Source organism: Lacerta agilis, chromosome 12, assembly GCF_009819535.1.
Source record: "Lacerta agilis isolate rLacAgi1 chromosome 12, rLacAgi1.pri, whole genome shotgun sequence".
Classification (NCBI taxonomy): domain Eukaryota; kingdom Metazoa; phylum Chordata; class Lepidosauria; order Squamata; family Lacertidae; genus Lacerta; species Lacerta agilis.
The window spans coordinates 52,669,634-52,695,209 of record NC_046323.1 but is presented as its reverse complement, the minus strand read 5'-3'; the positions used below and the strand labels follow the sequence as shown (position 1 = coordinate 52,695,209).

Genomic DNA, 25,576 nt, shown 5'->3' with positions numbered 1-25,576 from the left:
CAATTATATATATTTTTTAATTTGCCCCAAGAATTGTTGATCCAATTTTACAGAGGTACCATTGAAACTGTTCTCTGTAATTCTATTACTGACTGGTATGCCGCACAGCCTCTAAGCTGGATAAGAAGAGGCTCCAACGAGCAGTAAGAATTGCAGAGAGGGTGATTGGTGTTAGTTTGCCTCCAACAGAGACACTTTATGCTGCTCGAGCCAGGAAGAGAGCAGAGAGAATTGTCGCAGACCCTTTGCATCCTGGTCATTACCTGTTTGATTCCCCCCCCCCCCATCCGGACGTTGTTACAGGACTCTATACACAAAAACATCTAGGCACAGGAATAGTTTTTTCCCTTGTGCCATCAAACTGTTGAATTTGTAGTTGTGTGAGGGAGGTCAGTTTGTGGTATGGGGTTCCTTTGTTGTGCTGTTGTAGCATGAGGGGAATAGTGTTTGTATGTTTTCTTTACATTGCAATGCAGTGTAGTTGAAGCAAAATTCCAAGTATGATTGATACTTGGCCAATAAAATTATTCCTATTCCTAAATGTACAAGGCAAACACATTTATAGGTATATAAACCACATGTCTGAAATAGCACAGGAAAGCAATCCTGAAGCCATTTTGACTCTCCCCAATTGAACTCAAATATTTCTCTGCACTGAGGAAGGAAATGGGAAAGCCCCACCCCGTCTTTTTTGCTTACAAATCCTGTCTTAAGGATGTATCTGTGTATGAATAGGGTGAGCCTGTGACCTGGATTCAGGAACTGAAGTATTAATCATCACAAAAGAATGGCCAGGCTGCCCAGGTAATGCAATCAGTGACCATTATCAGGTATCCTTGCAGGCAAGATTTCTGCTGTAGAACTCCTTCTGTGATGGGGGGGTGGTCCCAGGGGTCAGCAAACATTTTCAGCAGGGAGCCGGTCCACTGTTCCTCAGAACTTGTGGGGGGCCTATATTTTTTTGGGGGGGAATGAAAGAATTCCTATGCCCTACAAATAACCCAGAGATGCATTTTAAATAAAATGATATATTCTACTCCTGTAAAAACACTTTGATTTCTGGACCGTGCGCGGGCCGGATTTAGAAGGCGATTGGGCCGGATCTGGCCCCCGGGCCTTAGTTTGCCTACCCAAAGGCTACAGGGTGGGCAAATTCAAAAGTCTATATAGGGGCTCGTGTGCTATTGTTCTGGGTTCCTCCTCCCTCCTGCGTGTGTTGAGTGGGGGCTTTCTAGCAGCTTTGCTTCTCAATATTCTCTGGCTAGGTAAAGGTAAAGAGACCCCGACCATTAGGTCCAGTCGCGGACGACTCTGGGGTTGGGGCGCTCATCTCGCGTTACTGGCTGAGAGAGCCGGGGTACAGCTTCCGGTTCATGTGGCCAGCATGACTAAGCCGCTTCTGGCGAACCAGAGCACCGTTTACCTTCCCGCCAGAGCAGTACCTATTTATCTACTTGCACTTTGATGTGCTTTCGAACTGCTAGGTTGGCAGGAGCTGGGACCGAACAACAGGAGCTCACCCCGTCGCGGGGATTCGAACCGCCAACCTTCTGATCAGCAAGCCCTAGGCTCTGTGGTTTAGACCACAGTGCCACCCGCATCCTCTGGTTGGCCTCTGTTATTTTCTCCTACCAATAGGGAACCCACTTAAGGACTCTATACGGGATCTTGGATGACCTATAAGAGAAAAGGAACAGTTTTTTCTTAATACACTAGGAAGAATTGAGCTGCAGGGCAGCTGCCACTCACTCACCTCCAGAGGCTGCCCTGCTCCGACCACAATCAGCTTCCCATCCTCCAAGCCCACGAGGATGTGGCTCTTCTCCTTCGTCACCGAGACGCTGTGGATGGGGACCTTCATTGCCAAGGGGGCGACGGCAGCTTGGAGGCTGAAAGGAGAGGAGGGGGGGCAACTGCGTTAGGTGCCGAGGCACTTAAAATAAAAAATAACGAGGGATATGATAAAGGCAGGAACAGGCATGGGGAAATCTTAGTACGACCGTAAATTATAATTTTTAAAAAAATCCAAATAATTTTAATTGGCTTTCATGTAAATATAATTCCAGTTACAGGTAGGTAGCCATGTTGGTCTGTTGTAGTCAAAACAAAATAAAATAAAAAATTCCTTCCAGTAGCACCTTAGAGACCAACTAAGTTTGCTCTTGGTATGAGCTTTCGTGTGCATGCACACTTCTTCAGATACCAAGAACAAACTTAGTTGGTCTCTAAGGTGCTACTGGAAGGAATTTTTTTATTTTATTTTATGTAAATATAAGAGCAACATATACCTGAAGGAGCATCTCCACCCGCATCGTCCAGCCCGGACACTGAGGTCCAGCTCCGAGGGCCTTCTGGCGGTTCCCTCCCTGTGAGAAGTGAGGTTACAGGGAACCAGGCAGAGGGCCTTCTCGGTGGTGGCACCCTCCCACCAGATGTCAAGGAAACAAACCACTATCTGACTTTTAGAAGACATCTGAAGGCAGCCCTGTTTAGGGAAGTTTTTAATGTTTGATGTTTTCATATGCTTTTAATATTCTGTTGGGAGCTGCCCAGAATGATATATATCAAAATGATATATATGTATATCCCGGTATATGGCTTTTCTCCGTTTGACGTTTGGGATCCTGGTTAGAGCTGGGCGATATCTGATTATATATATATACATTTTTTATTACATCTTCTGTTTGACATTTTAGAATATTCATTTAAACAACCTTAAAGTTGACTTCCCTTCTTCTCTTTCCATGGTTCAATTTGCATAACATGAATCCTTGCATATTTTACAGAAACTAAACCATTCTGTCTTCCATTATTACATCCATCAGAAACTTATTTACACTGTTGAATTTATCTTAATGCCGCCAACGTTTTCAAGTGTACACAATTCCCCTCCCCAATATAATCAATAAACGTTTTCCAATCTTCTCCAAACGTATGTTCTTCTTCTTCTCTTATTCTATATGTTAAGTCCGCAAGCTGTGCACATTCCATCAGTTTGAGTTGCCATTTTTCTTTGGTTGGGACCTCGCTCATTTTCCAATTATTTTATTTTTTTCAACAGCGGAATGGTCTCCCTCAAGAGTTTGTGGACTCTCCCTTCCTTGGAGGTTTTTTTTAGCAGAGGTTGGATGGCCATCTGTCATGGATGCTGCTTTAGTCCAGATTCCTGCATTGCAGGGGGTTGGACTAGAGGACCCTTGAGGGTCCCTTCCAACTCTTGCAATTCTATGATTTCATGGTGCCTGTTGTTTGGAAACCTAAGTGGGGAGAGGGCCACTGCTGATCTCAGGTCCTGCTTTGGGGCTCCTGCAATGGGCATCTGGTTAGCTATTGCAGAACAGGACGCCGGGCAAGATAAGACCACTGGCCTGATCCAGATGTGCTGCCGGACTCCAACCCCCATGAGCCCCAGCCAGCGCGGTCAATCGTCAGGCATGATGGGAGTTGTAGTCCCAACAGATCCCTTGTCGAATGTGAAGATTCAGAGGCTGCTTAATGAGGACTGCTTAGAGTTCCAGGTGAGGCATGTGAGATGCTGTCTGTTCAGACACAAAGGCAACTGAGCTGAGCATCCAAGGGATGAGGGATGAATCTTTACCTCTGAAGGTCCCTGATCTGCAAGGAGCACTGAATGGTCCCCAGCACGACAAACTCCTCTGTGACGCACATGGCGGCCACCTGCTCGTCCAGAGGGATGGAGACGAGATGCTTGCCGTTGACGGAGTACAGGTGCAGGGCAAACTTGTCCTTCAAGAAATGAGAGGCGGAGGTTAGCTAAGGATGCTCTCGCAAGAGCCACTCCTTCAAACGGAAACCTTAAGCCGCCCCGCCGATGCCACACAAAGCGCACCAGCACAGGTCTTTGGCACGTGTGCAAAGATGGAAGTGAGAAAGGGCCGCTCTGCTTCGTGGCATTGCAAGACGCTCCCAAAATGGGTCTCTCGACAAGCACCCACGAGTCCTGCGCTGCTTCTGCTAATGGCTCCACCAGGCATAGGCAAACTCAGCCCTCCAGATGTTTTGGGACTACAATTCCCATCATCCCTAAGCACTTGTCCTGTTAGCTAGGGATCATGGGAGTTGTAGTCCCCAAACATCTGGAGGGCCGAGTTTGCCTATGCCTGGCCTGAACTCATGCCCCACAAAAAACCATTTTCCTCTTCCCTCCCTGATGCTCTTTCCTTGTATGTCATGGCTTTTTAAGAGTGTAAGCCTGTGGGTAGGGACCACCTAGTTTTGACCGTACATAAACTACTCTGGGATTTTAATTGGCTGGACAAATGCTCTGAATAAATACAAAATGAATAAAAACCAACACCGAATGAGATTTTGGCTCAGTAGGCTCCTTCCGTCCTGATTCTACAAGCTCCTAGTTTGTTTCTACCAAGGTCCCTGTGCTGCAGAAAGAGACCCGTTTAAGAACCGCTCGGGACTTGTCTCTCTCATCTGCCAAGGTGACCTGCCTGCTTCCCCCACCCCACCCCACCCCACCCCAAGCAAGGCCTCCCGCAGCCCACCTTCAGAGAGGCTCTCCCTTCCACGGTCGTCTGCACCACGACCTGCCCCTCGTGCCCCATGGTGAGGTTGGAGACGGTCACCGGCAGGGAGCTCTCGCAGGGCGGCCGGAGCGACTGCATGAACTGGCCTCGGCGGATGGTGTGCACAATGACAGTGCCGTCCTGGAAGAAGAGAAAGTTTTCAGCGATGAGAAGGATGCCAAGGAAAAGAACGCGGGGGGAGAGAGAGAGAGAGAGAGCGCATAAGCATGCAACGGAAGGCAACGGTGTGGAAATGAAGGTGTCCAGCTTCGGTTAGGGCCGAGAGTTATAGGACTAGAGAACTCCACATAAACCAGACATCGGCAACCTCCGGCCCATGGGCTGGATGCGGCCCACGAGCCACCCGCCAACCGAGCCGCCCGCACGGCAAGCAACCCCCGCTGTGCTAAACATGCTGAGCGGTGCCGGAAACTGCTTCTGCACACGCGCAGGTACCGGAAACCGCATCTGCGCATGTCCAGACGCCGAAAATCGCTTCTGCGCAGGCGCGATTTTCAGCGTCTGGGCATGCACAGAAGCGATTTACGGCGCCACAGACATACGCAGATGCGATTTACGGCATTGCGCTGTGCATGTCCAGCCCATGGCCAGATAACCTTGCCAACGCCTGACATAAACTGCGTTCGGAAAACCAAAGGATTTTAATTTTACCTTCTGACAATGTCAGGTAATGCTAAATAATAACAACGATCAACATAATATTGATACGGTCGTACCTTGATTTTCGAACAGCTTAGTTCTCGAACGTTTTGGCTCCCGAATGCCGCAACCCCTGAAGTGACTGTTCCGGTTTGCTAACTATTTTTGGAAGCCGAACTTCCAACGGGGCTTCCTGCAGCCAATTGGAAGCCACACTTTGGTTTCCAAACATTTTGGAAGTCGAACGGACTTCCAGAACGGATTCCGTTCGACTTCCAAGGTACCACCGTAATCTAAAACTGCACGTACTTGGTAATCATTTTTTTTTAATGATCTCCATGCAATTTCACACATTTTCCTTGCAAAGCAAAACAAAATGGTGTTAATCAAAATGCCTTTTGAAGAGCTCAGTTGGTAGAGCATGAGACCCTCAGGTTCACAGGCTCAAGTCCTATGCAGGGCAAAAGATTCATGCATTGCAGAGGGTTGGACTAGATGACCCATGGGTCCCCTTTCAATGCTAAGATTCTATGGTTCTCTGTGAATTCCCAAGTCACGTTGCAACTTTTCAGCACCCCTCATTTTGGGAATTTGAAGGTTGAAGAATCCAACACAGAAACCAGGAAGAGAAGAACTTTAAGAAGGAATGGGAAAAATTCATAATTTTTAAGAGAACACTGTAAAGAAGTAAATTTTTTGGCAGGATTTGAGTAATGCTTGCAATGTACTAATAATTGTGGTTAAAATGGATTAGTTATTTAAAAAATAGAGAAAATAAGAGAAGCAGTTGGGAAAAGATTGATAATGGAAACCATGGAAGGGCGGAAGGGATTTGAAGGATTCATGGAATCCTAAAAGATGATGTTGACGTTTAATGTTTGAATTTCAATTTGCAATGTAAAACTGAAGAAAAAAATATGAGATTTGAAAAACCCAACACGTCGAATATGCGGAAATGGCCAAACTGACCTGCAGAATCCGAAACCGGGATGACTCAAAATTCCATAGAGATTGGAGCAAATTTATTGTTTATTTAAATGACAATTGCAAAAATTTGAAGACACTAGCGGGACTGAAATAAATCCTACCATGTGCAATCCTAATTGCAGTCGTTAACAGTCATCAACAGGTTTTCCACACCCATCAGCCAATCCCCCATTCCCACCCCCCTTTTGAGTAATACCCTTTCCCACCCTCTCACTATATATAAGGGTCTGGTGACTTCTGTTTCAGTGTATCTGAAGAAGTGTGCATGCACACGAAAGCTCATGCCAAGAACAAACTTAGTTGGTCTCTAAGGTGCTACTGGAAGGATTTTTATTTTATTTTATTTTATTTTTTGTTTTGTTTTGTCCTGCCATGTGGACTATAGATAAAGATTAAAATTGTGCAATTGGATTGAAATAAATTACCTGCTGGAGGGAGGGAGGGAAGTAAAAAGCTCGGCAGAGCTAAGGGTTATATTGTTGGGTATTGTTGTTATAATACGTCCCGCGGGGGCAAGCAGTGAGACTGACCCCCAGGTAGGGACGAAGCTCGCGTGCCCTCCTGGCTACTCGAGTCCAGGGGCAAATTAGTAATATGTGATTGTTCCCCAGCTTGAAGAACAACACACACGAGCCGTGAAGGCTAAAAACTACTTTATTGCAGTTAAAATGCAGAGTATGCCTCTGCTTGCCAGCTCATGATTTCAGAGCTGTCTATAATAGCGTCCAGCATCTCTCGAGCCAGAACTGAAAGTAAAGTACAATAGTACAGTACAAAACATCCCGTGTGTGAGAAAGCTGGTAGGACTGGTAGCTTTCCCACAGGATAAAAACAGACACGGTCATGCTGGCCTCGCTGCTGCAGTGTTCGCAGCTCGGCTTGTAATAATATCAGAACAATTGCATTGTTGAAGGATGTTAAAGAGAGAGAGAAAAAGGAATTGGAAGGGTGAGAGCAACCCCACAATATATGATTGGCAAGCTCTAATGATGGAAGATCAAACCTATCCATTCTCAAGGAAATCGGCCCTGAGTGCTCACTAGAAGGACAGATCCTGAAGTTGAGGCTCCAGTACTTTGGCCACCTCATGAGAACAGAAGACTCCCTAGAAAAGACCCTGATGTTGGGAAAGATGGAGGGCACAAGGAGAAGGGGACGACAGAGGATGAGATGGTTGGACAGTGTTCTCGAAGCTACTAACATGAGTTTGGCCAGACTGCGAGAGGCAGTGAAGGATAGGCGTGCCTGGCGTGCTCTGGTCCATGGGGTCACGAAGAGTCGGACACGACTGAACGACTGAACAACAACAACAACAATGATGGAATATATGCAGTTAGCAGGAATGACAGGAAGAATGAGCGGTCATTTCAATCAAAAGGCACAAAAAGAATGGGAGGTTTTTATAGATTATTTAAACCAGTACAGTAACATTAAAAAATTTTGGTAATAGGAAGGTGACTCTTGTGTATGAATTGAATATCAATATACCATTAGAAAGAAATATAAGACTAAATTGGATGTAACAAGACATGTGTGGGAAAAAGAAGGGTTAAGATAAAGGAACAAAGAGTACAAACGGAAGTCAAATTTATTTATTTGTATATTAATGTTATAAGTTGTAATTTCAATGTAGATTTCTTTTCTTCCTTTTTTTCCTTCCCTTCCCCTCTCCCTCCTTTCTCCCCTCTATTCCCTCTTTACTCTCCCCTTTTCTTTTGGTTCCTTTCTAGGACTATTCTCTTTTCTAGTATTGTTAAATTGTGTATGGGCTGTATGTAGAAGTGTGTGTGTTTTTGTGTTGTGAAATCGTCATGTGTTTTATTGAGTCATGTATATGATGTGTTGTGATTTTGCTGCTGTTTAATAAAAAAATCTAAAAAAATTTTTAAAAAAAGAGAGAAAAATTATAAATAAATAAATAAGAAAGAAAAAGAAAAATCCAATACGTCCTACTAAAGCAGCCTTCCCCGTTCTCCTGGAGCATTGGGAGTTCTTGCCCAAATCATCTGGACAGCTCCAGGTTGGGAAGGCAGGAGTAAATCTCTCTGCTTTGTGAGGCTTGTGTGTGCCAGAAGGAGGCCACGGACAAGAATGAGGTCCCCGCTAAGCAGTGCTCCCATAGGAGATCCAGAAAAGACGCGCCAAGCCCTGAAGGCACACACGGGCCCCGCTGCGGCTCACCTTTGACCCCGAGACGGCCATGTCCAACTCGGTGCTGATGGCGACGCACGTGACTTCGTCGTCGTGCCCGTAGAGGACCTGGACGGGCTTGGGTGCCAGGCCACAGGAGAAGCCACCCTGGGGCAGAGGGGGAAAAGAGGCCGTCAACAGAATCTCTCAGAATCGTAGAGCTGGAAGGGACCGCCAAGGGTAATCCAGTCCAGCCCTCCTCTTACCTGCTGCAGGACCTGCCAAACCATGCAGGTGGTATCCCGTGACCCGGAAATGAGGTAGATTCCGCACAGATCTAAGGCCAGGCAAGTGACGACGTCTGCAGGGAGAGGAGAGGGGATCACCAAAACAGAAGCAGACGGATAACGGTCCCCAGTTAGTTACCTTATCTACATGCAGGGGATATGCATACATATGTACAAATGGAGGAGCATTCGTGGACAACTCCCTGCAGGCAGAAAAGGAGTGTGTCAGGGAGGAAATAGTAATATAACTTGAAAGATTGGGAACAAAGAAAAACAACCAGTTTAGCCATCGCTCACTAGGATTATATTCTTTGAACTTTCAGTAAACAAAAAGGGAAACCGGGAGGAAACTCTAGGAAGAGGTAACAGAACAATAATACTATTGGAATTATAAGAACTGCTCATCTGAAAATCCTCCTTCCCTTCTCCGTTAGCATCCATTTGCTAGAATTAGTACATAAATGCTAGATTTTCAGTGGTTAGTTAAGCTTGAAGTCCCTCAGGCATTCTTCCAAAACTATTTAAGGTTTTCAAATCGCGGGTGTAAAGTTCGCTTGATGGTCCTTACGAGTAACAAAGCAGGAACCCAAACAGTCTTTTGGCAGTTTTATTGTGCAAACTATTTACAGTGCAGAGCTACCAAAAGCATGTCTGTCTCAGTAGCTGGCAGAATCCAGGAGTGGCCCCTTCCGGCTCCTTCTCCAGCGTAAGAGCTTCGGCACCCCAAATCTCCTCCTACCCTCCTTGCATTTCACCCCTCTGCGCAATTGGGGTGCCGGAAATGGCGTGCTTCCCTCCTGACCAGCCGGACGAGGTGAGGTGCTGGGGCTCTCAGCAGCATCCCCGAGCCCTCTCCTCTCCCGGCTGGCCCCTTCCCCTTCCTCCCCACTGGAAGTGTGGCTGCTTTTCGCGCCGGAAGAGGTGCTGCTGCTCAAAGGGCGCCGGGGCTCTCTGTATGCTAACGGACCTTCCGTTCCCCTCAGCGGGCCAGGTGGCAGTTCCCTGACAGCGGGAAAGAAGGTTCACAGAAAAGGAAGGAAATAGCACTCAGACGTTTCCATTCTCTTCTCTCTGTAGCCATGAGGACTAGAAACATGCCCTTTTAAGATTGAAGACAAAACGAAAGGGAAGCGGCAATTCTCAGGGTGCCAGAGCCTGTACTCGAGGAGGAAAATATACGCTGGCATTTAGAAGTTCAGCACGCTCAGTTTTTCAATTTCTCGCGATTTTCGGAAAGGAGCCTCTCCTCCCACGATCCGTGGCCTCCTACCTATGTGCCTCTTAATGTGTCCCACAATCTTCCCTCTGCTGAGGGACGTCACCCGCAAGCTGTTGTCCCAGTGGCCTCCGCTGAAGAGGAGCTTCCCATCGTGAGAGACCGTCAGCGTCTTGGAGGACACCTCTACTCCTGGAGCGACGGGTCCATACAGGAAGCGCTGGGTCCTAGCAGGAGGGAGGGAGGGAGGAAGAGAGAGAGATGTTCCTGCCAAGCAGCGAAGCCTGCACTTTAGGAAGGTGAGGAGAAGGGATCAGGGATCCACCAAAAAACCCGCTGAAACCACACACCTCGCCACTGAAGACTCCTTTACTTAGGCCAGTGTTTCTCAAACTCTCTGGCTGTTCCTAGACTACAACTCCCATCATCCCTGACCACCGGTCCTGTGTCAGGAGCAAGCAGCGGTAAATTGCACCAGGTGAATTAGCTCTTTATTAGCAAATCCAACATCAAGTTTGTTGGAGTGGTCATGTTGTGTGGATGCCTGATTATCGTCTCCCAAAGCAACTACTCTATTCCGAACTTAAAAATGGAAAGCGTAATGCTGGTGGTCAACAAAAGAGGTTTAAAGACTCTCTCAAGGCAAATCCAAAAAAAATGTAGTATAAACACCGACAACTGGGAAACACCGGTTTGCGAGCGCTCCAGTTGGAGAACAGCCTTTACCAAAGGTGTCGTGGGCTTTGAAGACACTCAAACTCAGGACGCAAGGGAGAAACGAGCTAAGAGGAAGGCATGCTTAGCAAATTCAAATTGTGATCAAATCCTGCCCGGAAACCTATATCCCCACTGTGGAAGGACGTGTGGATCCACAACTGGCCTCCGCAGTCACTTACAGACTCATTGTTAAAAGCGTGTTTATGGAAGACAATCTTACTCGGCTACGAGAGATCACCAAAGAAGAAGCAGCAGCACAGGAGTGTCAGCAGGGGCGTAGGGGGTGGTCTGCCCCATGTTCCATAATGGAGGGGGTGACAAATTATCAAGGAACAATTACTGCCCTACTAGGGTGGTTCATAAAAAAAACTTTTAAAAAAAATGTCTGCTCCAAAGGTCTTATCTTACTATACTAGGGATTATATAGCTATATATGAAATTTCATGCATATCGGTTAATATCTTGACCCTCCTCCACCAAAATAGCTGTTTACTTGGCTGTTTTCCTATGTCGTGAAGGCTGAAATTTCAGTTCAGTGGAGCACTTACTGTTCCCAACCCTAACCCTGTGGAAAGCCATCTAATTAGACTTTAATTTGACTTTGAGATGTTTTTAGGAGGTAATTTAATTATTGTTTGATTTTATACCAATGTTATGTATCTGATGTTAGCCACCCTGAGCCCGACTTTGGCCGGGGAGGCCAGGATATAAATAAAAGTTTATTATTATTATTATTATTATTACTACTACTTGTTATTATTCTTTTGTAAGAAAATATGAAATAACGTAAAACCATTTTTGCGGGGGGGGGGGATCAATGAGGGGGTCGACAATAATTTTTCCGCACCGGGTACCACCTGACCTTCCTATGCCTCTGGGGGGGGGGGGTTGACATTTTTTTTTTTTTTTGCCCCCGGGTACCAATTTACCTTGCTACGCCCCTGAGTGTCAGGCCCAAATGAGCACAACAGCTCATCTCCAGCAGGTCTTGCCCTCAGGAAGCAGTGGCTGAGACTGAAGGTCACCCATGTCTCCTCCTCTCCAGGGTTTCCCCCCCCCCCCAGAGCAATCAGAGACTGTGCCTGTGTTTCGCCTTTGCTCCTTCCACCTCGTGCCTCTCCTGGTCCTGGGAGACTAAAAGGGAAGAGAGCTTCTTGCATCAGGAGGGGGAGATAACCTGTGACCAGGGTGGATTTGATTTAAATCACAATATAAATCACTAGTCAGTATGACTCGATTTAAATCATTTTTCCTTCTGCTTCTAAGAAGCAATGCACAAAGGTTAATACATTAGCAGGATTCTAGAGCTACTTGTAATTACATTATGAATGGACAACAAGTAATTCTAATTTAAAAAAAAATTATAATGGACATGCAGTATATGCTGACAAATAATGGAACCAGGGAAGGGACTGGGGGGGGGGTTTGAATTTTTCTTTGTTCGGTACTGAATTTGTATTGTTGTTGTTATATTTTATTATATATATATAATAAAATATTATACACACACACACACACACACACACACACAAATATATAAAGATTTAAATCATTTTTTTTTTACAAAAAAACCTCATTCTTGCTGGTATCATCTTAATATTGACAACCAGGTGAAGGTCCCGAACACCCTGCTCGCAATGATGGGATTTGTAGTCCAGCGACAGCCGGGAACCAAAGTTTGAGAGACACTGAGCTGGGGTGGTGGCACCCACAAAGCAGCAGAGGTGGGTAGCGGCCAGATCTCGCCAAAAACCCGCGAGATCTCACCGGCGGCAGAGGCGCCTCTTCTCTTGGGGAGACCCACCCAGAAGCCTGGGAGCGAAGCCCTGACTCACTTTGCATTGGAGACGGTGGGGTCTTTGGTGAAGCTGAAATAGTTGGAGATGTTCTTGTCGTAGGGCAGCCAGCCGTGCGTGCCCAGCAGCCCGTTGGCACTTACAGTGACCTGGAGGAAGTTGTTGGGGGGGGGGGGCAGATTAGTCAACAAGAGAGGCAGGGAAACAGCTCACGGCGACGCAGGGGAGGTGGGGAAGGAAGAGGGCAAACAGGAATCGCAGCATCCTTCCTGGGACAAGGGGGACTGCCCACCCAAAGAGCCACAGAATTGTTGCAGAGTTGGAAGGGGACCCCAAAATGTCATCTAGTCCAACCCCCCCTTCCAAGGACTACTTGGACTACTGCAATGCGCTCTATGTGGGGCTACCTTTGAAGGTGAACCCGGAAACTGCAATTAATCCAGAATGCGGCAGCCAGACTGGTGACTGGGAGTGGCCGCCGGGACCATATAACACCGGTCCTGAGAGATCTACATTGGCTCCCAGTATGTTTCCGAGCACAATTCAAAGTGTTGGTGCTGACCTTGAAAGCCCTAAATGGCCTCGGTCCTGTATACCTGAAGGAGCGTTTCCACCCCCATCGTTCAGCCTGGACACTGAGGTCCAGCGCCGAGGACTTTCTGGCAGTTCCCTCACTGCGAGAAGCAAAGCTACAGGGAACCAGGCAGAGGGCCTTCTCAGTAGTGGCACCCGCCCTGTGGAACGCCTTCCCAGCAGAGGTCAAAGAGATAAATAACTATCTGACATTCAGAAAATACCTGAAGGCAGCCCAGTTTAGGGAAGTTTTTAACCTGTGATATTTTAATGTATTTTAATATCTGTTGGAGGCCGCCCAGAGTGGCTGAGGGGACCCGGCCAGATGGGCGGGGTACAAAAAATAAATTATTATTATTATTATTATTATTATTATTATTAGGAGGCCTTGGGAAAAAAGGCATCAGTTTGAACCTACCAGCATATCAGGATATCCCTGAGTCATGAAGGTGTGGGCTTGGTTTTTGGGGACCACGGCCTGTACCAGTGGGATCCCATCGCTGATGCTCTGAAAAAGGAGGAGACGGGTCACTGCGTTTAGCCGCTTGATTTCGGTAAAATCTGTGCCGTGTTACGGTTCCCGCCTTTGTGATAATTCCCCACCACCAAAAACTACAGATCCACCCACCTCCAGGCCTTGCTCTGGGAAAGAAAAGGAAAGGGAGTTGCAGGAGAAAGCCCTTTCATACGTATCATACAATTGTAGTTTTGGAAGGGTCACTCAACGGTCATCTAGTCCAACCCCCTGCAATGCAGGAATCTCAAACTAAAGCGTCCACAGCCACCCAACCTCTGCTTAAAAACCTCCGAGGAAGGAGAGTCCACCACTTCTTGTGGGGGTCTGTTCCCCTGCCCAACAGCTCTTCCCATCAGAAAGTTCTTCCTGATGTTGAGATGGAATCTCCCTTCTTGTAACCTGAGGTCGCTGGTTTGAGTCCCACCCTCCAGGAACAGAGGAAAACAGGCTTCTTCCATCTTCCATGGGACAGCCCTTTGGATATTTAAAGATGGCTCTCCTATCACCTCTCAGTCTTCTCTTCCTCCCCGGGCTAAGCATCCCCAGCTGCTTCGACCGTTCCTCATCAGGCTTGGTTTCCAGACCCTCGATCCTCTTGGTTGCCCTTCTCTGTGCCTGTTCTAACTTGTCAATGCCCTTCTTGAGCTGCGGTGTGTTTGTGCATGCGTATATCCATGTACTCTACACGTGGACCAACACACAAAACCGCACCCTGGAGGAAACAGACTTACTTCAGCAAAGAAGGACTTGAGCTCGCCGAGGTTCTCAAAGACGTTGGGGGGGATGGTGTCCAGGCGAGAGAGTCTCTTGGAGGCTGCGTTTTCGGCAGAGAGCCGGGCTGGATGGGGCTCCTAGAGGAGGGAAGGAAGCAGGGAGGTGTTTCTTTCAAACGGGATACAGTATTGGCATTTTGCACCCTATCTAACTTTGTGTGTCAAACCTCAGTATCTTATGGCTCCCACCTATTTCCTGTCCTGTACAATCCACACACCCCATGAGATGAAAAGCTGGTTCCTACACTGTGGGAAACACAGTTACAGGTAGGTAGCTGTGTTGGTCTGCCGTAGTCGAAACAAAAAAATAAAATAAAAAATAAAATAAAATAAAAAATCCTTCCAGTAGCACCTTAGAGACCAACTAAGTTTGTTCTTGGTTTGAGCTTTCGTGTGCATGCAGACTTCTTCAGATAAACTGAAACAGAAGTCACCAGACCCTTATATATAGTGAGAGAGTGGGGAGGGGTATTACTCAGAAGGGGGTGGGAATGGGTGACTGGCTGATAGATGTGGTAAACATGTTGAGGACTGTTAACGACTGCAATTGGTCTTACAGGAAAAAGCAAGGGGTGAGGTGGCTAAAAATAGTTTTGTCATGTATAATGAGATAAGAATCCAATGTCTCTAATCAGACCAGGTCTCTCCATGGTTTTAAGTTTGGTAATGAGTTGCAGTTCAGCAACTTCTCTTTCCAGTCTATTTTTGAAATTCCTTTGTAATAAAACAGCTACTTTGAGATCAGTGATGAAGGCGGGAGGGGGCTTTCTAAAGATTGTTTTCTAGGCTAACCTGCCAAGACATATCCATGTGGGAAAAGCCAAGCAGCCAAAATGATGTTTTAATGTATTTTTAATCTTTTGTTGGAAGGCGCCCATAGTGGACAGGGTAATAATAATAATAATAATAATTTATAATTTATACCCCGCCCATCTGGCTGGGTTTCCCCAGCCACTCTGGGCAGCTTCCAACAAAAGATTAAAAATACATTAAATATATTTCCAGTTACAGGTGGGTAGCCGTGTTGGTCTGCCATAGTCAAAACAAAATAAAAAATTCTTTCCAGTAGCACCTTAGAGACCAACTAAGTTTGTTCTTGGTATTGGCATGCACACTTCTTCAGATACACTGAAACAGAAGTCACCAGACCCTTATATATAGTGAGAGGGTGGGGAGGAGTATTACTCAGAAGGGTGGTGGGAATGGGGGATTGCCTGATAGGTGTGGAAAACCTGTTGACGACTCATAACGGCTGCAATTAGTCTTGCAGGGAAAGGCAAGGGGTGAGATGGCTAAAGATAGCTTTGTTATGTATAATGAGATAAGAATCCAATGTCTTTGTTCAGACCAGGTTTCTCCATGGTTTTAAGTTTGGTGATTAGTTGCAATTCAGCCACTTCTCTTTCCAGTCTATTTCTGAAATTTCTTTGTATTAAGACAGCTACTTTGAGATCTTTTATAGAATGTCCTGGGAGATTGAAGTGTTCTCCTACTGGTTTCTCTGTCTTGTGATTCCTGATATCAGATTTATGTCCATTTATCCTTTGGCGTAGGGTTTGGCCTGTTTGTCCAATATAGAGAGCTGAAGGGCACTGTTGGCATTTGATTGCATACACAATGTTGGAAGATGAGCAATTAAATAGTCCTGGGATGGTATGTTTGATGTTGTTGGGGCCAGTAATGGTGTTGTCTGGGTTTATGTGGCAGCAAAGCTGGCATCTGGGTTTATTGCAGACTCTGGTACCAGTGTCCTCGGGAGCCGCGGGCGGGCAGCGTGCCGGATGCTGAATTGCAACTTATTACCAAACTTAAAACCATGGAGAAACCTGGTCTGAACAAAGACATTGGATTCTTATCTCATTATACATAACAAAGCTATCTTTAGCCATCTCACCCCTTGCCTTTCCCTGCAAGACTAATTGCAGCCGTTATGAGTCGTCAACAGGTTTTCCACACCTATCAGCTGATCACCCATTCCCACCACCCTTCTGAGTTATACCCCTCCCCACCCTCTCACTATATATAAGGGTCTGGCGACTTCTGTTTCAGTGTATCTGAAGAAGTGTGCATGCACACGAAAGCTCATACCAAGAACAAACTTAGTTGGTCTCTAAGGTGCTACTGGAAAGAATTTTTTATTTTATTAAATATATTATTATTAAAAGGCGTCAATGGCGCATTAAAGCACCAACACCCCGCCGCCAATTCTGCTGTTGCAAACTGGGTGCGGCGCTGCTGTCAGAGTGTCAGGCTAGGGCCTGGGAGAGAGCTGGGTTCAAATCCTCCCTCGGCTACGAAGCTCGCTGGGTGACCTTGGGGCTGTCACGGCCTCCCAGCCTAACCAACTTGGTAGAGTTGTTGTGGGGTTAAAATGGGGAGGGGGGAGACAACCGTGTACGCTGCCTAGAGCTGCTTAAAAATGTGGGATATACATGCAATGAAATAAATCTGAAATAGAAGCTGTAAGCAGTATGTGAAATTTAAAAATAAACCCTATTTTCAACGTGGGCCTAAGAGAAGCAGAGAAATGCAAACCAGGGCATTACCCGCATTTTGCTGTTTTCCACCTGGGCCTTGCAAAATGGCCGCCTGCCTACAGGTCAGGTGTGACGCCCCCCCCTCCCCGTTGCCTTCTGTACAAAAATCCGCAGGACATCTGGCCCTGACTGCTCCTCCTACCTTCAGCAGCTGGCAGGGGGTCTGCCCAAAGTTACTGATGATGCCCTCCAGAGCCTTCCTTTGGGTCTCGTCGGCGATGGCATCCAGGTCAACTGCCCCTGAAATAAATAAGTTTTGGGTGGCATGAGGGACATACAAAGTTCTGTGTAAATAGGGCTGGGGGGGGGGAACCTGTGGCCCGCAAGATACAGCAGTTAGGGACTCCACTCCGGAATGGAGTAGGATTTGCTCCATAGAATCCTAGAGTTGGAAGAGACCACAAGGGCCATCCAGTCCAACCCCCTGCCAAGCAGGAAACACCATCAAAGCATTCCTGACAGATGGCTGCCAAGCCTCTGCTTAAAGACCTCCAAAGAAGGAGACTCCACCACACTCCTTGGCAGCAAATCCCACTGTCCAACAGCTCTTACTGTCAGGAAGTTCTTCCTAATGTTTAGGTGGAATCTTCCTTCTTGTAGTTTGAATCCATTGCCCCGTGTCCGCTTCTCTGGAGCAGCAGAAAACAACCTTTCACCCTCCTCTATATGACATCCTTTTGTATATTTGCACATGGCAATCATATCACCCCTTAACCTTCTCTTCTCCAGGCTAAACATACCCAGCTCCCTAAGCCATTCCTCATAAGGCATCGTTTCCAGGCCTTGGACCATTTTGGTTGCCCTCCTCTGGACACGTTCCAGCTTGTCAGTATCCTTCTTGAACTGTGGTGCCCAGAACTGGACACAGTATTCCAGGTGAGGTCTGACCAGAGTGGAATACAGTGGTACTATTACTTCCCTTGATCTAGACCAGTGATGGCGAACCTTTTTGAGCCCGAGTGCCCAAACTGCAGTGGAAAACCAACTTTTTTATTTCAAAGTGCCAACACTGCAATTAAATGGCCTTAAGTTCACTTATTTCACTGGGGTTGCTCTGAGGAAATAATATACATACCAGTACAACCCTTCATTTGTTCTTTGAATCTTTCTCAACTTATTATTCATAGCCAGATCGATAGAAGGTTATGGGCAGCAGGTTCAAAGAGTTATTTTATTTTGGGTACACTGAATAAAATTTCGCCCACGACTGTGCTGGTGTGTGTAAATACATAAGCAATCAATCCGCGGAATGTGATACAGGCAAAGCTGCCTTGATGCATGTAATTTACCTTTAAGGAAATAGAGGGGGGGGGGGAGGAAGGGAAGAGAAGAGAGAGAAAGACTTTTGAGAGTTAGTTCTCCCTGCATGAACTCCGGTGTTATTCGCCGCCCTCCTCTCCGCATCTGCATACAACTTTGCAGAGGGAGGAGACAGACCGTTCCCAGAAAACGGAACGCAGGAAAGGGCCAGTGGGTTTTTTTATTTATTATGTGTGGGGGTTTTGTTTTTGTTTTGCAAAAACTGGGCAAAGGGAGGAACCATAGCGGTTGCATCCCAAACCTTCCCAAATGCAGCTCCTGCCCTTTCTTCGAGGTTTGACAGTCGGAGGAGGTAGCTAAAGACATGTGAGAGCCGCCACCACAGCAACGGCGCCTCCCGGACTGTGAAGGCGGTTGGGAAGAAAAGCCCACCCGGCAGTGCGAGGCGGGAAGCAAACGCCGCTCAGCTCTGGCGCAGCTCTGCCTACCCCTGCGCGGGGGCGCGCGCCCCTTGGCGGCTTGGGTCTTAGCGAGACTTTTCTTCGCGCCAACCCAAACACCGCTCGGATGGAAGGGGAGGTGGCCGCCTACTCCTCCAGTGCACCAACCCTGTGTGCACATGTTTAAGTAAAGAGCTCCACATTTGCCTCCTTCCATCCTTCCTTCCACCCGAACATACATAGCACTGCCGTTTTACTTAGGGATGGCATCGCCGGCGGGGCCGCGCGGCTCCCCCCCCCCCGCTCGCAGCGCTCAAAAGGAGGGCTTCCCCCTCACCCGCCGCCCCTGGCCCAGCCCGCCGCTGCTGTTACCTCGCCGTCGTCGTTGCCTCGCGTCGAATCCTCCGCAGCAGCAGCAGCCAAACACCACAGGCGCCAAGGAGGGAAATTGCTGCTGTCTGCTGCTGCGCCTGCGCTGGCAGGACACATGAGCAGAGCAGCGCGGCGGCGCCATTTCCCCGCCCCTGGCGTGCCAGCAGAGAGAGCTCTGCGTGCCAGCTGTGGCACGCGTGCCACGGGTTCGCCATCACTGATCTAGACGCTATACTTCTATTGATGCAGCCCAGAATTGCATTGGCTGCCTTCAGATGTCTTCAGATAGTTCTTTATTTCCTTGACATCTGATGGGAGGGCGTTCCACAGGGCGGGTGCCACCACCGAGAAGGCCCTCGGCCTGATTACCTGTAACTTCACTTCTCGCAGGGAGGGAACCGCCAGAAAGCCCTCAGCACTGGACCTCAGTGTCCGGAGTGAACAATGGGGGTGGAGACCCCAATACATACAGAATCACAGGTACCCCTGGGGTCATCTAGTCCAACCTGCCTCAACAGATGCAGTGTGGTCCCACCTTACCTTCATACGTGCAGTAATAGAAGACATTCAGCGCTTCCACAGCTGCAGGGCCCCGCTGTTTGTACCCAAAGATCAAGTCAATCCACTCGTGGAGGTGGGCAGACACGTAATCCGACTCCTGCGAAGGACACAAGGGGATGATGAGATCGGTTCACAAACACACCGGCTGCACATAATGTTCTTCAATATAATTCTCACAGTATCAATTATTTCTCTCATTCTCTAGTTTCGCTCTCTTGTAAATCAAGACATGGATCTCATGACATAGTGGCTGCTGCGTAAAATAACAATCGTTGCCATATCAGGTTATATAGACAGGAACAATATTGATTTTAGTACGTACAGGTGATGGCAATCATACGGTATGTACACTGTTGTTGCAATTGTCCATATTGTTTGTACTATGTGTTAAAAAGATGTTCAATTACCATATTGTATTTATTTATATTAAGGACACGGGTGGCGCTGTGGGTTAAACTACAGAGCCTAGGGCTTGCTGATCAGAAGGTCGGCGGTTCAAATCCCTGCGTCAGGGTGAGCTCCCGTTGCTCGTTCCCTGCTCCTGCCCACCTAGCAGTTCGAAAGCACGTCAAAGTGCAAGTAGATAAATAGGTACCGCTCCGGCGGGAAGGTAAACGCCGTTTCCGTGCGCTGCTCTGGTTCGCCAGAAGCGGCTTAGTCATGCTGGCCACATGACCAGGAAGCTGTACGCCGGCTCCCTCGGCCAGTAACTCGAGATGAGCACCGCAACCCCAGAGTCATCTATGACTGGACCTAATGGTCAGGGGTCCCTTTACCTTTATTTATTTATATTATTTAGAAACATGTACCACTGATGAAGCCCATGAGGGCGAAACAAGGACATTATTCCGGAAATCCTTGTCGCGGAACTGTAGCAAGCTCCCATTTGGATTCTTTGGACCTTATGAATACACTGAGGCATATGTGGATTAGAAACTAGCTTATATTCAGACTTTATGAATGAACTGGTTTATTGGGACTTCTATTTACTTTTTTGACCTTTACACTTTGTCGATCTTTACATGTGGATTATGTATGAGAGAAATAATTGATATTGTGAGAATTATATTGAAGAACATTATTTATGTGCAGCCGGTTACGTCCTGTTTGTTTGTAAATGTGTTTCACGTAACCTCAAGTTTGATGTTGGTTTGCAAGATGATGAGATCGGAGAACAGCACAGGCCGGCTTGCATGCCACCCAACCAACCATTAAAAAAGAACACCACTGCTTTTCCCAGGGTGCAATTTGCTCCGATACAAATACCACTGTACCTTGGAAGCCGAACGTCTTGGCTTCCGAACAAATCAGCTCCCAAACGATCGAAACACGGAAGTGAGCGTTCCGGTTTTCGAATGCTTTTTGGAAGCCGGCGCGGCTTCCGATTGGCTGCAAGATGCTCCTGCAGCCAATCAGAAGCCGTGCTTTGGTTTTTGAACGGTCCCGGGAGTCGAATGGACTCTTGGAACGCATTCTGTTCGATAACCAAGGTACCGCTGTAACTGAAATGCAGAGACACTGCAAATAAACTTGAATCTTTTTGCATCTTTTGTTGTGTTTTGCAAAGCCCAATGCATCTAGACCCGCTTCACGAGGGAAAAAGCAGGGTCTCCGCGCCCCCCCCCCCAAGTCAGGTCATTCTGCGGATCCGTTTCAACGGATTTTTAAATTTTAAAATGGATTTGCATATCGCTAAGACGCCGAGGTGTCCTTTGTGTGAGACTGAAAAGAAGGAATTTAATAAAAGCGCGTCGCTCACTGTTTGGAAAAGGGCATGTTGTGTACTTCATTTCCCTAACTACAGCCGTGTACCAGAATGAAATGGACTCAGAATAAAAGATACAGAGCACCCCTCGACTTTCAGCAGCTTGCCCTCAGCAATTAAAGCACTTGGGCTTAGTTAAAACTAAAGGAACAGGAGGGTATTATTATTATTTACAGTGGTAACTTGGGTTACGTCCGCTTCGGGTTGCGTTTTTTTCGGGTTACGAACCCCGCAAACCTGGAAGTGAATTTCGCCGCACAGATGCTTCTGTGCATGTCCGCACCATCTGCGCATGTGCAGAAGTATTCTGCACAGTTCACGCTTGCGCAAGAGCGCGGTATCGTGCTTTGCGCATGTGCAAAATGGATGCTCGGGTTACGTACTTTTCGGGGTGCAAATGGCACCCCGGAACAGATCGGGTACGTAACCCGAGGTACCACTGTAGAGCAATAAAACCTTTCTCGCTCTCCATTGCCCTGCCTGCCTGTGCAATGTGCAGCACTGCTCCTATTACCAGGGCTTTGCGGTGCTTGTGGATGAAATCTTCTGGGGATTTGGCCCATCTGGGAAGGACGACGTCTCCCACTTTCTCATTCGACATCTGCAGAGAGCCTAGATCAAAGCCTGAAGGGAGGGAAAAATGTGGGAGAATGCAGCAGGCAGCCAAAACCAGCTATCTCCCCCCAAGCCCCGCCCCAACCTTAGCTCCCCTTTTGCAAACTGCACTTCCGATTTCCAGAGTCGAGGACCAGCAACTCACACATGGCATGATCAACCTATGGGACTTGTTACTACAAAGTTACGCATCTTACTGGCGGTCCCTGACGTCTCCCCTTGATCTCTGTTAACCCACCTAAGGGTGAAAATACAGGCCAGATTTGAAGCACCCTCACCACCAACCTAGACAGCATCTTAAAAAGCAAAGACATCACCTTGCCGACAAAGGTCCGTATAGTTAAAGCTATGGTTTTTCCAGTAGTAATGTACGGAAGTGAGAGCTGGACCATAAAGAAGGCTGATCGCCGAAGAATTGATGCTTTTGAATTATGGTGCTGGAGGAGACTCGAGAGTCCCATGGACTGCAAGAAGATCAAACCTATCCATTCTCAAGGAAATCGGCCCTGAGTGCTCACTAGAAGGACAGATCCTGAAGTTGAGGCTCCAGTACTTTGGCCACCTCATGAGAAGAGAAGACTCCCTGGAAAAGACCCTGATGTTGGGAAAGATGGAGGGCACAAGGAGAAGGGGACGACAGAGGATGAGATGGTTGGACAGTATTCTCGAAGCTACTAACATGAGTTTGGCCAAACTGCGGGAGGCAGTGAAGGATAGGCGTGCCTGGCGTGCTCTGGTCCATGGGGTCACGAAGAGTCGGACACGACTGAACGACTGAACAACAACAACAACAACAACACCTTCAGGGCAAACTCTCTCCCCTTGGACAAACTCTGAAAAGACCCATTTTGCAGCTTTCCAGCCAGATCCAAACATTAAATAGAGGATAAGAGAGGCCTTACCCTGCCTGGCTACTACAGGGACTTAACTTGGGATCTTCCGATCTTCTGACTCCATGTTTGGATACAAGCCCTCTCCAAATACTTGGCCGCGAGAGGAGGACGACTTATCTCCTGCTGGTGAACTCCTCGGCGGCATCTGCCGTGTCCCTGTCGGCCAGCAGAACCGGCAGCCCAGATGGCCTTGGAATCTGAACCAGCCCAGGAAAGGAACGCTTACTGTTTTGGTTCTCCAGGAAGTCCGTAAAGTAGAAGAATTCCGGGATCAGCTCCTTCACGTCCACGGGGTTTTCCATGCGGGCTTGCCAGGCGGCGGGGACCGAGTGAAACTGCCGGTCGGAGCAGTCAAACCTGCCGGCGTAAGAGCGAGAAGAGATTGAACCGCAAGGCTGCAGGGTTGGAATCTGTCCGATCCTCTCCGCTAAAGCCGTCCCAAGTCGGTGGCCACCATGGCCTTGTCAAAATGGGCAGAGACGCACATTGTTACTTATGGATTTTTAAAAATTGTTTTGTGGAGTTTTTTTTTTTTTGTTCCACATAAACTAGTAAACAGTTCAGGAGATTGTTGCTCCATTTGTTACAAATACAAATAAATATTATTTTAAAAGTAAATTCTGTTTGTAATAATTGTTTGGATACACTATATTTTTAATATGCTAGTTGTGGTAATTTTACGCCCATTAAAATTGTCCATAGTTATATTTTATGTTTCTAAAGTAACAGAATGACTTTCAATCTGGAAAAGAAAAGAAGAAGTGCTAATGTAGCATCTTTTTTCAATTTTTCTGAAAATTTCCAGTCCCATCCCCCCCCCCCGGGGAAAAAAACGGGGGGTTTTCCGAGCTTCAAAATTTCCGAAAATTTTACATCTCTAGACTACTCTGAGGGAAACAAGCAATTGCTGCAAACTAATGCACTCTGGTCTTCTCTGCAAGCTCCCCGAAAATGTTGCCCACCTTTCTCCATGACACTAAGTGCCCATATGACAAGAAGAGAAATGAGCAAAGGGTAAGGAAGCCCTCGGACATCATGTCTGCGTGTTTTTACTGGAGGAGCAGAGAGGGAGAAGTCTTTTTCCCCGTGGCCGGCTTGCTCTCACCCACCTCCCGCTCTGCAGCTGGATATGCAGAGTAGTGAAAGGCTCCGTGCGGATCAGGTAGTGCATGACGCCGGCGGCATTGGAGTAGTGGGTGCCGTAGTGGAACTTGTCAATCATGCCCGTGGGATCCTCAAAGCTCTCGTACCTGCGGGCGGAATGGCAAAGCCGGAAAGAGCAGGACTCAAGTCTGTGCGGTGACTCCCAGATGGCAGACACCACCGTAATCGTAATCGTAATCATATACCGCTATTTGTCCAAAGGTCATGGGACGGTTCACATTGTAAAGATACAACACGGGAACACAAAATGCAAAACAGAACGAAAGCAAGGCAAAAACTCCCCTGCCACAATCACACCGAGGAGAAGAAGAAGAAGAGTTTGGATTTGATATCCCACTTTATCACTACCCGAAGGAGTCTCAAAGCGGCTCACATTCTCCTTTCCCTTCCTTCCCCACAACAAACACTCTGTGAGGTGAGTGGGGCTGAGAGACTTCAGAGAATTGTGACTAGCCCAAGGTCACCCAGCAGCTGCATGTGGAGGAGCGGAGGCGCGAACCCGGTTCACCAGATTACGAGTCTACCGCTCTTAACCACTACACCACACTGACTATCAAGAAGCATTTTTTGCTAATGGTGGTTCCAAAATGGCGCATGCGATTTAGCATGACTTGGCCACTGCTTTTCTGCTTTCAGATATCCCCCCGGCTGGGCAGCTCCCCTTTCTTTGTCCCCTTTCCGAAACCATATAACCCCCGTCCTAAAAGACCTACATTGGCTCCCAGTATGTTTCCGAGCACAATTCAAAGTGTTGGTGCTGACCTTTCAAGCCCTAAATGGCAAACTTGGCCCTCCAGATGTTTTGGGACTACAGTTCCTATCATCCCTGAGCACTGGTCCTGTTAGCTAGGGATCATGGGAGTTGTAGTCCCAAAACATCTGGAGGGCCGAGTTTGCCTATGCCTGGCCTAGAGCGGTCACTGCCCTTCAGGTGGCTTTGGACTACAACTCCCATGTTGTCTCAAGGGAAAGAGGTACCCGGCATTTCCCCCCACCGAGATGCTTCCTGCCTTCCCCGCTGCACCCGTTCCCCGGAAGGCTGCGCTCACTTCTCCTTGACGTCCTTGGCGTGCCTCTCGTTGGCGACCCCGATGGGCTTGGAGAGATCCCGGAACACAGCAGGGTTGCTGAGATCCAGAGTCTCCGAGACGTAATCCTGCAGGATCCACGGGAACTTGAGGGGAGGAGAGAAAGGAGAGTCTCTGGTTTTGCGTGCTTGTGGGATCCAGCGTTTGCAGGGGGGGGGGTAGGGTGGGAAAGAGAGGAAACTCTCTTAAGCAACACCTGAGGCTCAAGGGCGAAGGTTCGCCCTCGGATGCTTACCACGGGATACTGGGAGAGGTCGTTGTAGGTGCGGCCTGCGATGGTGTTGAGCTGCATGAGGTATTCAAAGTTGGAGATGTCCCTGTTAACCCATTTCTGGAAAAGGAGGGTGAAAAGAAAACAGTGGATTTGGTAAGGATCTGGCAAAACGGACAGGCCAGAATGGTAAATTCTTTTTTAAAAAATAAATAATTTATTTGTTTGGTTTTTCAAATTAAAGTTTTACAGTTACATATCCGACATACATCATAAAAACAAGATTCCATAGAATCTCCTGGACTTCCCTTCCCTCCTCCCTATTGTGGGTCCTGTTGTTAACCATTTCCTCCTGCATTTTTTATAATAATCCAAATCTTTTACAGGTAGGTAGCCGTGTTGGTCTGCCATAGTCCAAACAAAATAAAAAATAAAAACATTCTTTCCAGTAGCACCTTAGAGACCAACTAAGTTTG

At 47.5% G+C, this 25,576-nt stretch overlaps 1 protein-coding gene across 1 annotated transcript in view; it reads right to left on the bottom strand.

The window, feature by feature from the left end:
• NBEAL2 (neurobeachin like 2) overlaps window positions 1-25,576 on the bottom strand; it is a 203,476-nt gene that overhangs the window by 1,256 nt on the left and 176,644 nt on the right. Inside the window, exons 37-52 of the mRNA XM_033165069.1 lie at window positions 25,125-25,220; window positions 24,851-24,975; window positions 23,747-23,887; window positions 22,864-22,994; window positions 21,644-21,753; window positions 19,344-19,461; window positions 16,874-16,971; window positions 14,153-14,272; window positions 13,323-13,412; window positions 12,371-12,480; window positions 9,873-10,045; window positions 8,582-8,676; window positions 8,367-8,483; window positions 4,518-4,679; window positions 3,599-3,747; window positions 1,754-1,889 (exon numbers count right to left, since the gene is read on the bottom strand). Coding sequence (XP_033020960.1) covers window positions 1,754-1,889; window positions 3,599-3,747; window positions 4,518-4,679; window positions 8,367-8,483; window positions 8,582-8,676; window positions 9,873-10,045; window positions 12,371-12,480; window positions 13,323-13,412; window positions 14,153-14,272; window positions 16,874-16,971; window positions 19,344-19,461; window positions 21,644-21,753; window positions 22,864-22,994; window positions 23,747-23,887; window positions 24,851-24,975; window positions 25,125-25,220 — 1,971 coding nt within the window. The remainder of the gene's footprint in view (window positions 1-1,753; window positions 1,890-3,598; window positions 3,748-4,517; window positions 4,680-8,366; window positions 8,484-8,581; window positions 8,677-9,872; window positions 10,046-12,370; window positions 12,481-13,322; window positions 13,413-14,152; window positions 14,273-16,873; window positions 16,972-19,343; window positions 19,462-21,643; window positions 21,754-22,863; window positions 22,995-23,746; window positions 23,888-24,850; window positions 24,976-25,124; window positions 25,221-25,576) is intronic.